This window comes from Aspergillus affinis (genome assembly GCF_023601865.1).
Source record: "Aspergillus affinis strain CMG 70 chromosome Unknown NODE_9_length_501208_cov_87_169129, whole genome shotgun sequence".
NCBI lineage: Eukaryota > Fungi > Ascomycota > Eurotiomycetes > Eurotiales > Aspergillaceae > Aspergillus > Aspergillus affinis.
Window position 1 is genome coordinate 221429 of NW_026515790.1, and position 12568 is coordinate 233996.

At 45.2% G+C, this 12568-nt stretch overlaps 3 protein-coding genes across 3 annotated transcripts; all 3 read right to left on the reverse strand.

Moving 5' to 3' along the window:
- Window positions 1-220: 220 nt before the first annotated feature.
- KD926_011677 (uncharacterized protein) lies at window positions 221-703 on the reverse strand (the record flags this gene model as incomplete). Its single annotated transcript, XM_053096194.1, has 1 exon — window positions 221-703. One exon carries the CDS (start codon window positions 701-703, stop codon window positions 221-223), a length of 483 nt encoding a protein of 160 aa, XP_052959688.1.
- Window positions 704-1694: 991 nt separating this feature from the next.
- On the reverse strand, window positions 1695-3356 carry KD926_011678 (uncharacterized protein; the record flags this gene model as incomplete). The annotated part of the gene is made up of 6 exons (XM_053096195.1): window positions 1695-1832; window positions 1887-2036; window positions 2692-2852; window positions 2923-3086; window positions 3134-3180; window positions 3252-3356. 6 exons carry the CDS (start codon window positions 3354-3356, stop codon window positions 1695-1697), a joined length of 765 nt encoding a protein of 254 aa, XP_052959689.1.
- An 8463-nt stretch (window positions 3357-11819) lies between these two features.
- KD926_011679 (uncharacterized protein) lies at window positions 11820-12407 on the reverse strand (the record flags this gene model as incomplete). The annotated part of the gene is made up of 1 exon (XM_053096196.1): window positions 11820-12407. One exon carries the CDS (start codon window positions 12405-12407, stop codon window positions 11820-11822), a length of 588 nt encoding a protein of 195 aa, XP_052959690.1.
- Window positions 12408-12568: the final 161 nt, after the last annotated feature.

Below are 12568 nucleotides of genomic sequence, written 5' to 3' on the forward strand. Positions count from 1 at the left end.
ATTTAACGGGAGCATATCACCATCTCGCCATCTACACTCTGAATCCTATCCACAAAGCCCATTTGTTGCGGCCATGGCCGGGGGATTGGACGGAACGAGCGAAACAAAAAACAAACAGAAAGTTCGAGTGCACGATATCGCGCGCAATGATGGGCTTCTTGAGGCCAAAGTAAAAGAGTTGACGGGTGTAGACGCGACACTGTCTGCAACAAATGCTGAGTTACGTGATTTGGATGCTGTTGATTGGAACATGGCTTGTGCTCTTCTTGTTGAGATACACGGAGGAGAGGGTGCTGTGTACCTTCACGGAGATGTGTTGGACATCGTGATGACAGGTCCAGGTCACGGCACTGGATGGTGGCTCATTACTCTGAAGCACGGCCAGAGTTGTCGTTTTTATGGGCAGCCTTCTGTTCGATATTTCCAACGTCAAGCCTAGATTGCCGGAATTTCCACCGTCATGAGACAAATCTTTATCACCTATAATGACCAAGCCCACTCTATCACTGGCCGAGGCTCCGGGAATTCTGGCATCCTGGAGAGTCGTTTTTGAGGTATTGGCGTCGTTTCGATATTGAAAGCCGAAGTCTTCGCAGATTTCCCGTGATATATTGCTAAGGTTCTGCAGATGTTGCACGTCATCCCACCATTGGTTTAGTAGTGGGACGAGCCCATACTGACGCTTAAAGCCTAGCTGGGTCATTGTTGAAATAAAGCAGCGGAGAACGAAAAGATCTGCGCTTTTCTCGAGGATTGCACTCAAGTTAAGTTGTGCGTTAGCATTATAGAATTACCAGAGCCAATTGATCCAACTTCTGACGCACAACCCCTTCAGTAGCTGAACATTCTTCCACTTCTCGACACACATTGTTCCATCTCATATTTCAAGCAGTCAGCACAACGCCGCTGTCCTTCCCGATTCTAGATACATCTTCTTCCAGATTACTTCCAGGAAAAGTCCTTACTGAAACCGACGTAAATCGGAATTTTCTTCCTCTTCGGCTTCCCGATAGTCAAGAAGCACGACCTCGACTCTCGGGGAGATAATCAGGCATCACCAAAGAATAAGAAAAAGCTTGATGAATTGTAATATACTGTGGGCTGACAGAGGGTTTCTCCTGGAGAGAAGTGGTATTTCATGGGATTAGAGAGTTCCTGAGGCGAAGGACTCCCCGATCCAGAATGACTCTTAGAGTACGGCAAGGGCATTTCGACGGAAGGTTCTAAACCGATTATCCCAGCCATAGTCGATGTTTTGGTTGGTGCCGGAGTGCAGAAGGTCCCAGTTTGAATATCTGGGTAGGGTGTAGAGCAGCTCAAATGCTCAGACGTAGTTGAATAGTACATGGCCTCATGCATGGACTGGTCGTTAGAGTTAAGCGACTTGGACTGACAACTGTTGTGGAATGAAGGTTCTTGTACTGTCAGAGCAACTGGCATGTTTGGGGTCTGGGTCTGCTGAGAAGGTGGTAAACAGGTCGGGCCAGACCACTCGCGTTCTTTCATTCTTTAGTTCCACTAGGTTGCTTGGGCGCAGTGACCCTCGTGTTCCCCTTCTCGAGAGATGTGTTCTTCGACTCCATGTTCCGCTTCTCTTTCCCGAGAGATGCGTTCTTGGACTCTAGTTAGCGATTCTCCTTTTCTAGCTATTGACTGTCGGCGTGCTTTGTGACGTGGGCGTCCCACATGCGCCGTTAGACGGCCACAAGGCGCACTACCTGTGCAGCCAGAACGGGGTCCTTCTCATCCAGCCGCTCCAGCTCTTGAGTCAAAGGCTTGAACAGCTCAAAAGTCGATGCTGCTTTCACGTCTTGAGCAGGAGGATTGGTGGGCTGAGAGACATGTGGTTAGCGGATGGCCTGCATGGCTGGTGTCGGGCAACTCACCTTGAGTGATGGCTGAACTCGTGGCTCTGGGGCTCGGAAATCCTTGTCTTTTCCTCGTTGAGATGACTCGGATCTACGCTTGCGCTTGGGCAGTAATCCTTCATCGAAATCACGAGTAGTTGCCAAGAAGATGATGGAGATATTTCCTGCCTAGAAGAAGTAAATTTCTGCATTGGAACGAGAGGAGTTCTTCTTGGGGCTACATGCAGGCTATGGCCGCGAAAAGCCCGAGGAATGAGATAAACAAATAAGATCCCGGTAATTTCCTACTACCCAAGTATTCCCATCTAAATCCTTCTAGATATGATCGTTAGCACCTCAAGTGCGATACCAATAGCTTTCGGCATTCTGAAATTATGATGCTATCTACCTAGACACTAATTAGTGACAAATTTGTACTTGCCTGACATCAGCTCAGGCCCTCGAATCAGCAACCGCCAAAGTACAAACTTGGTCCATACATGCCCTAACCGCACAGAAGACTATCAAATAATTTTTGACGATATCACTCGCTAGAGCAGACACTCCCCATCAGCACTATCGACGCGGGATTGCACCTTACAAAATGCCTTCTGACCGGTGCCTCCAGCTACCGGCGAAGCACAAGGGATCTTCGTCTTAAGCGAAACCGAGCTCCACTTACATGGGACGCTGATGAGTGCGACTCTCCATTACATAATGTGTTGCATGAGAGATTTCTCGTGCGCTGAAGTACAGGGCAATTCTCTACGTGTTGTGTGGGCGGTTTGAGTTAGTTGAGATCGAGCAGATTAGGTGTTCACTGTCCTCAGTTCACTGCACATACACCAGCTCTAAATAGATAGAGGTCAGTCATCCGAAAGTAAAACCCAGTTTCTGGCAACAGCCTAGTTAAAATCAACCGGGTACTCCGTAACTCGGCAAGCTCAACGTTGGTTGGCATCCCGAACCCCTCCGTCGTCCACCATTTGATCGTGGCGGTGGCTACTAGGGCACCGTCATGGGTAACCGTGGCATCAAGCCAGGTAAGTCGATCCCGGATAACCTTCCCGCCTACTCAGATCCGTCGATGCGAGGACAAGATCAATGGTCGACTGGTATGGGCCTTCTTCCCGGGTAAATGTCCCTCGGGGCAGTAAACTTGTTAAGCCCCAGTCTGCCATGAGGAGCACAATTGGTTCTTGTAAGCTTCTCTGATGAACCTTTCGAGGATGCTGTCTTCTACCTAGGTTCGTCTATGTGTATCGCCATAATGAACATAGACTCACCTTACCGATTCAATCTCGACCTGTTCATCACGCACTGCAATGGTAAACTAAGTGTTGCGCATAGTACTACACCACCAATCCGAAGAACGTCGCCCTCATTTTCCTTCGGGCGATCAACTCTGCGCTGCTCAACCTGCTCAACATGTTCTTTAAAACATTCCATCTTTGTCGTCACAGCTGTCCAAAGGGATTCAAGTCCAGCAAGGTACTCCCTTTCGTTCATGAGTTGTTGCACATTTTAACAGGGGCCATAAACAAAAGGACTGGTAAGTAAATTGGACGGCACAGCTTCGATCTCGAGGCTGTTTCAACGGTACCGTATATTACAGAGGGTTTTTGAATACTATGGTTATCACGTTGTATGTGGCGGTGCGTATATTACGATGATAATATACGAGCGGTATGAGTGTCATCAAGGATTTGAATATAAGCTTCTGCCTCATACATACATCCTTAAAATGCTTTTCGCTCGACAAAAAGTGCGAGCTGGGAGTACTGGGTATTCGTGCTAACAATCAGGTCATAAATTTACACTAACACAGGGCTCTTTCCAGACAAAACAAAGTAATCTCAGCTTGATCAGAGGCAAACAATGTCTTAAGAATCTGGCAATTATGTTGAAAAAAGGGTCCGATCCATTTTCAGGTGAAGACGGCGCAAAACAAGATTGAGATTATTAAAAAGTCTTACTTGTGAGTGCATTTGCCTCTAGCGTAGGCTGGAGTGGTCCTGGAGAGGCATCTTGGCCTTACATTGGAAGGGCCTGGGGGCAACTCCGCTCGGCAGGACCACAGCGATCTCTATCTGGCATGTATACCAGCCATCCTTCGTCGACCAAGATGTACTTAATAAACTGCGAGTAAGGTCAGAACGTAGTAAAGTACCATTGTGGAACAATTTTTAACAAACCCAATCTAGTTCTTTAGTAGTAGCCGCGGGAATCTGAACCTGGTCTAGGGCTCGGCACGAATAACGAATATATTCGTATTCGTTACGTATATTCGCAATTCGCATTCGCAGCCATTTTGCTCTACGAATGCGAATGCGAATGATTCTTATATTCGCCGCAAATATTCGTAATTTTGGTCACGTAGTAAGGACGAGATTTCACTCTATATTTTGTGCATCGCGAAAAATAATCCGTAGAGGCATATATTATTAGACCCCGTTAGGTCAGAGCTGCAGCTTGTTGGGAAATACAAGCAAGACGCTCTACAAATTTTCAATTAGTATTCTCTAAACTATATACATCCCTCAACAGTATCACCTTCCGCATTGTCTCACCTTTTATAGAATGCTAACGTACCCCTAACAGATCCCTACCACAGCTAAACAATCGTTCTACTACGACTTCAGCTGCCGGGATAGCAAGATAATTCCTGGCTGCAGCTGCTATCCGCGGATATTCATCATTGTGCGTCCTCCACTAGGCAAATAACCAATTTTCATTTTTTGTTATAGATTTATCAACCGTTACCACAACTTCCTCGAAGTAGCGGTCAATATCTGAACGTTAAATCACTTTTAGTTGCAGTTTTTGCAGGACACGAGCCTCTAGGCTTTGCCGCTTGTTATCCTGATTAAGTTTAGATATTGATTGCTCCAGTGACAGTTTTGATAGAAATTGCTTATGCAAAGTATCCTTAATAGATTAAATCACTTTTGGTGCTGTCACTGGCCCAAGCTCCTTATCCAAAAAGAGGGGTTTAAAAACGTGGATCAAGGACAAAAGCTATATAATAAACATCTTGGGCGTCCATCAGTTCACAATATTTCTTGTATTTCTTTATTCCCGCGGAGATAGCAGACATAATTTCAGAGTTAAGCCCGAAAAAGTTACCTTGTGCAGAAGCAGTATCTTCGAGCATATCGTTCAATTCGTAATAGATAGAAATAGCTAGACTGATCTGAGATTATCGCCGGGAAACCAGTTGAGTGAACTCATCGAACTTAGAGAGGATCATTTTGAGCTGTTATAACTGCAACCAATTATCAGCTGAAAAGGGCAGAAACTGGTTCTGATACTCTATCCATTTCCGGATCTGTATTTTGGCTTGCAAGGCTCCCTGAACCATACGGTATGTAGAGTTCTAGCGAGTTTTCACATCGTATTAGATAAACTTATTATTCAAGCTATTTGCTTGGCAAGTCACTTTCCATTGCCGTCGTCGTTAAGGTATTCTTAAGATCCAGAGAACTGTAATTCGAATCTGGGCTAAAACGGACTGTCGTTCGATTTTCTTATTTCCCTGCAAGAGATCACAAGCTTCAATAGCAGATTTGTGATCTCCACATTTTATCCCTGAGAGGATGTCGCGGACAATACCTTAGATTCGGAGATATCCTTTACCAGGCACCTTAGAATCCTCCGAATTGTGCTCTCCCAAGAGGTTAAAATTAGGGCTGCACACGAATAATGACTTTACGAATACGAATAAACCAGTCCTCGCTCCTTAGGTAATATTCGTACGAATAAAATGTGCCTTATTCGTAAATTATTCGTAAAAATCACGTATTACTAGTTCTCGGCAATATATATATCTCGCAACAATATTAACCGCCGCATGATCTCCCCGTTCAGACTGTTTCTCCTGATACCCAGTAAATCTCGCCCCTTGTTGAAAAGTCTCTCCACTGACACTGCAGATACAGGAATAGCTAGGAAATCTCGCGCAGCAGCAGCGAGCCGGGGATATTCGTTAGAGTGAGCGTTCCATTACGATAAAAGCCAATTCCTGCTCTGTAAGACTGTTGTATCTATCGCCACAATATCATCCTCAAAGTATCGGTTAATGTCAGATAAATATCTCTTTTTAGGTTATAATCTTTGGAGTACACGAGCCTCTATACTCCTTTTCACTGTCGGTTGTTCCACAGAGAGCATTATCGACGAGTCTGTCAGTAAGGGATATTACTCATGCAAGAGTTCTTTAATATACGCGATAACATTAGGAGTTCTAACTTTCCCTAGGTCTGTATCCAGCAAGAGCGTTTTAAATCGCAGATCAAGTACTAGTGCAACGTAATAGGTATCTTGTCCATCCATAAGGTCGTAGTATTTCTGGAACTTTTTTAGTCCTGCAGCCGCAGCTACAGATATCTCTAGATAAAGATCCGAAAATTCTCTTTCCCTAGATGCAGTATCATATAATAGATCGTATAACTTATAGTAGATAGGAATTGCTAAGGTAATCTATAGTTCACGTTTAGAAACTGTAAGGGTAAATTCCTCGAATCTCGCTAGAAAACTTTCGATCTGTTGAAGACGAGCCCAATCCTCAGTAGTGAAAGGCGGAAAATATGGCTGATATTCAGTCCATTTTTTGATCTGTTGTTTGGCGTTAATTGTATCTCGAAACATTCGATATATTGAATTCTAACGTGTTTCCACGTTATATTCAATAAATTTATCTTTCAGTCTATTGTTTCAGTAGATAATCTTTCACTGCTGCTTCCGCTGTAGAGTCTGTGCGACCTAAAGTGCTATAATTCGAAGTCGAGCTAACGCGGACTAGACTCCAATATCTTTGTTTTCTTGTATAAGATTGCAAGTTTTAGTCGCTGATATATGATCCCCTGTTTTTAATGTAGAAAGTATATCACTAACAATCAGATTGAGTATATGAGCTGTACAGCGGATATATCTATCTGTTCCGCGGAAACGTAAGAGATTTTTATTACGCTCGTTAAGATTGAGATACAATTCCGACAGTAAACGTTTATTGTTCGTAACATTGTCTGCAGTAATAGCAAAAATCTTATTTTCAAGTTAAAGTTCTATCAGAAAGGCCAAGATAATTTCTGCTATATTCTTTCCGCTGTAAACGCTATAGATTTCAGTAAATTCAAGAACCCGTTCTTGATATTGGAAATCTGCCGTTAACCAATGGCCGATGACTCTTAGCATAGCCTTTAAATTCTTGCTAGTCCAGGCATCTAATGAGAGAGAGATCGTTTGATACATTTATTTTAATTCTTCGATCAACCGCTCACGCCAAATATCAAATTCAGAATCGATTCGACGAGCCATTGTAATACGAGACGTGAAAGGGAGCGAAATATTCAAGTCTTAAAAAATTTGTTAAAATAAAGGCAATTCTATAGCGCTAAATGCTATATCATCTGTAACTATTCACTGGACTAGATTTTGCTCTAGCGTTTTTGCTCTCTTTTCTTCCGCGCGTTTCTGAAAGAAGCTAATAATATATAGCTGTTGAATACTGCTTCGGCCTTCATCTAAACTGCTATCTGAGCCAGCTAAAATGTTGCCATGTTTCGAGAGATAAAACATTATGTTCGAGGTTAATATCGCTCGTACAGAATCAGTCATTTTTTAATTGTATCGTTTGCAGCGTATTTCCCGATCTTTAATTGACTCTTTGCCCCTTTTTGGATGCCATATCTTTCCTGGGAGCGGAAAGGAATCGAATTGCGCCTAGAGAGACTGATTCTGCGGCCTTCTTCGAGCAGAAAGGCCCGGTTCAAAAAAGATACTAACTGTATCAGGTAAACAATTATCAGTTTGTTCGTTTTGTTGGTAGGTAACTGAAAGCGGACTTCGAGCCGGGATTAATTGGCTTGCAGAGTTATCTGGGGCAATAGGTTCAACGCTACTGCGGATTTTCTTCGAAGGTATTTCGATGATGCGGTCTTCTAGAGGAACCTCTTCATCGATACCATCATTAAGAGCAAGGTAATTGACTCTTTGAGCTCGATGCGGCCGTTTGAGTTGAGACCCTATGGAATTATCCATATCGTACGGCTCAAGGTTTGCTCTTTTGAGAAAACGCGCCTGAATTGAATCACATTTTCTGTGGGAAACGATAGATAGGGACGGTCAAGTAGTTTAGACTAGTTTAAAATGCGTTTGGAAGTAGCAGGTCGTCGTCAAGATGGCTAGATTGGGTCATAGCACCTGCAGAGTGCTTATGAAATAGAAGCCCCTCTCATAAAACCTCAAAAAACAAGACAGTCACATAGGTGCGATATAGACGCTATTCGGGGTAGACGCAATATCAGGCGGTATTTGTAAATAGATGTCCTGCTTCCATTGAAGTGCTGTCTTTATGTTAGTCTGTTGGGGCAGTGGAGAGACTCGAGATCTCTAGGCCCAAATGGCATTAAGTGGAGAGATCCTACAATAGTGGAACATAGGCTCACAACTCCTTATGGAGACTTCAACTTCTGATTCTTACCTGCCCTTAAAATGGCCATGGAATCCGTTCTGAGTCCAAGAGCTTGTTCCGTCATTTAGTTCTATGGTCGGATCCATCGACAGAGTCGGACTCACGGCCTGCAGGGGCAACCATAGGACAACAAGGCTCACTATCGTCACGTATATCCACAGTGAGACCGGCACTTCTTAGGTGTTCGAGCCCAGCTTCAAGCTGCCGGGTATACGAAGGGCTATCGTATGTTCTCTCTGGAGCACCTGGAAATCATATGGACCAACAATCCTAAAGCGTGACATCACATCAACTATTTCAACCAAGCATCTACCGGGATTGCATTGACAGCTGGTATAATTGACATCAAATCTTATATATTGACGTAATCAATACAATGAAACATGCATTAGAGGTCATTGAGCTTGCTTTCATAGCTAAGGGGCTCCGCGAGTTGCAGATTCCTACCGAAGAGTCCACCCTCAGACTCCATCCTCATGAAGCTCAGGTTCGACTCCTTGATCGCTGTTGATCTCTGCACATGGGCTTGGTTTCGATATGCCCTACTTCAGCCTCCCCATTGTTCTTCAATTGCCCAGCTAATCGAGAAGGCTAGTGAGTGACTGCTGAAGAAGCTCGATCTCAACTAAAACCTGCCACTCTCGGAATCTGATACAAGTCCTATCAATCCTGAAACCATACCACCAAGAAGATCTCAAATTTTAAGCAACTGTTTATTGAATGATCCCTCTGGCTTTGCAGAATCCACTGACCCTGGGTGTCTTGGATCGGACACCCCACCACCATCCACTAAAGACCATCTCGAATCTATTCCAGTCAGTATTTTTGAGGGCTATCTTCGGCGAGCTTCCAGTACCGACTTCGAGAAGTCTGGGGGACGTCCATTTGTCCAGGGGCGCTACTTGTTTTTTAAAGATTTCACGGAAGACAAGATAACGCATAAATTTACTATGCTGTTCAACCTTGTTCAAGCACCTCGACTAGAAGACTGTCCAACATCGATTAGCCAACTAGCGATGAGACACAAGGCATTGCAAACATGCTTCATACCGGGAAATAACAGGTCCAGCGATCCATGCCAGGCCATTGAGTCAATTCAACGATTCCAGCTAGAAGTCGTGCACATTGATGATGCCATGTCGGTGAGACACGGCTAGTTATGTGCATGTTCGTCATGTTAACGATCTTGCTCATGAGGGCGTCGCTCATGCCCACCTTTTTCTGGCCCTAATAATCCCCAAAACCTCGTTATCAGATATCATCACATCTATCTGGATGTCGATAGCTTCCTTATTGTTCCGAAGCAACTTGAGATGGCACACCAGCCCCGACAAAAACCCGCCAATCCGTGCAGCGCTGGCTGTCTCCCTCACTGACTGTCCAGGTCAGGCCCATCTGTCAGAGGAACCGAACGAGGCCGTTTAGCTTTTGCATGGCCGTGTTGTGGGTATGTTTTGCTCACGGTACGGACACGGGTGGCCTGAGCACGGTGTGCTTCATAATGAGTTCTTTACCCATCCGGCTCAGTATTTACCATTTTTTCGCAGTCCTTCCCGCGCGTTCTGGACCTCGTAGATAGAAAGACTCGGATAGCAAATGCCTATTCACAAGTTCATGTGACGTGATGCTCATTGAATTGAGCATGCCTCGATCAACAGCCCATACACAGCCTGATATTCCATGTCCTAATGGATTGACAAGCATAAACAACCTATAGATATATGTTTGATGGCATCAAGGCAACGCGACAGGATTGGGTACTCGGCAAATCTCCCTTTGACCGCGCATTGCTGATTGAGGGCTGTGAAGATAAATCCATTGCATTTGAGTCCCGTTCCCAGAAAGCGTTATTCTCCCATCGGGGAGCGAAACCACTGATAAAAAATTTTTTGGAGCTGGCTCATGCGTTTGTCTCTGAGGATGAAATCACTGTCATTAGTCCCTTTGTATTTCATACTGGAGGTTCACTCATGGAATGATCTTGGACGAGCATTGCGGAGCTAAATGGTCGTTCGGGGACAGATACGCAGCACCATGACGCTGGTTCGTCTCGCACAGCACCGTCGCGTCTCAATCTATTTGCTCTTCAACGACGAACTGACAACAAGCTCTAGAGGTGGAACGCGCACATCCGATGAAAATGGATGCCGGACTTTCCAAATGGGCCACTGAGTGCCTTCTGACCAATGCTACGGATCAGCTTGGGGTGTTGCATCAATCGCCCTGTCGAGGCCGGGCGCATCAGGCCCCCAACCCTAGAGCTCATGAAAGAGTTCTAGGACCTCATCTTGGAGTTTCAAAGCGTCCTTACAAACGGATATGTGAGGGAGAGCCTTGCCCTGATGTCGGTGGATGGTATTTGAAATGCAATAGTGGCAGCAAGGACTTCGCTTTAATTCAGTAACTGTCGCAATAACTACGGGCGGAGGTTGATAATAAATTCAATACGAACAGCCGGGATCAAGTTCGACGATCCAGGAACAAGTTACTGAAGTGGGTGTAGGCATTGAAGATGTGGCAAGCCTGCCTGCGGCCTTATATCAGGGTTCACGCGCATTCCCGCGACGCAGTGGATCGCTCGAGCCTAGAAGAAAGGGGAATTGACATGATATGATGGATTGCTCGACAAGACGCTGAATCGCATGATGAAGGAATAGGCGTGCTTCGCTCCTCGACTCGACGATGAGAACGCACTACTCGCAGAGGCAAAAAAAAAAAAAAAAACAAAAAAAGATATTGCGTTTTTGGTCTGTTGGATTGTAAATGATATTATGTAAATCACGTCATTTCTTTAGTCAAGACATTGATTAGCTAGTCCAAACTCAACATCAAGAACCGGTTTATCAACATCGCTAAGCAACTAGGACGAACTACTCCCAAGGTGCTAGTTTGATCATGAGGCTGGAGATCAGGGCAGCGATGCGAAATCCAGGATTTCAGGCTTTTAGCTCAGAGACAACGCACAAACGTGCCCACTTAGTTACTCAATCTGTTTCCGATAGTTTTGCGGGGCCTAAAAATAGAGCGATTTAGAGTCAAGGGAGATAGGAAAAACCAAACAGCCGAAGGATCTACTATCTGTTCGAGAAATTTCTAGCCTAGGCTGGATGAAAAATGTAATGCTAAAATTAATTGAATTGATGAGATGGTCGGCCCGAGAAGTACGGATACCAAAACTATGGGCATTCTCGCCTGTATCGCTACTATAGTTTGCTTCTAGGACCAAGAGGTACCAAGTATATGGGATGTGAAAAATGTGTAAATATTCTGAAACGCTTGAGTATGAGCAAAAAATAAGAGAGTCCGCTAAATCGCACAAAAGTTATATACAAGTTCGTTGTAACGTCCTATCATAATCCGTAAGTCCAAACACCAATTCCACCCAATTCCCGTTCTGTTCACCAATATATCTGTCTATAAATCTAGCCACAGATTCTATCCCAACGTATAAAACAAGAAGTATAAAATGTAGAAGAGCGAGGCCGACCGAATCAAACTAGTCAGCCTACCATTGGCTGTATCGCAGGCGAAGGCGAACACAATCGACGACCGAGTCCCAGCCGCACAGCATACCTGCGCGATACGGAAGAGAACGAAGGGACTTTGCTGAGTGTGGTAGTCGAGCTGGACGATTTGCTGCTGCTGTTGGACGATACACGAGCCAGCTCGGGTTTCGAGCGACTTTTCTCAGAGGCACGCTCGGGCGATCGTCGTCGAACCATCGACTTCACGGCATTGGCAATCTGGTCGCGGATGATCGTCACAGGGGCAGTTTCGGCGCCAGGATCGAACTCCTCCTCACTGTCACTATCGTCGATGTGCAGCGCCGCAATCGCCTTCTTCATGTCTTTTTGGGCGATCTCGACGGATCGACGGAGCACTCGATCGTGGGCCAAGCAGCGTCGGAGATCGGGGCTGCGGGCGGAGGTTTCATGTTGGAGTTTATCACGGGATAGAATGACCATGCGGCATGATAGAGGCGAAGAGGAGCGATGCGCGAGAGGAGGAAGGCGAGAGTTGGGGCGAGAGGATTGACGCATCATCTTGGCGGCAGGGCCGGAGAAGGAGGTCTCAGAAGACCTGGACATGGTGGTAGGGTCGAGTGTGTAGAGGGAACGTTTATTTTTGCTTTGAGGATGGGACAATGGAATGCAATGCAAGAAAGACTTTGTAGTTTGAGTTGATCCAGGTAGTAATTGGAATTCTATTGCCCTGAAGAACAGGGGTAGAAAGCATGCGCTTTTAAAAG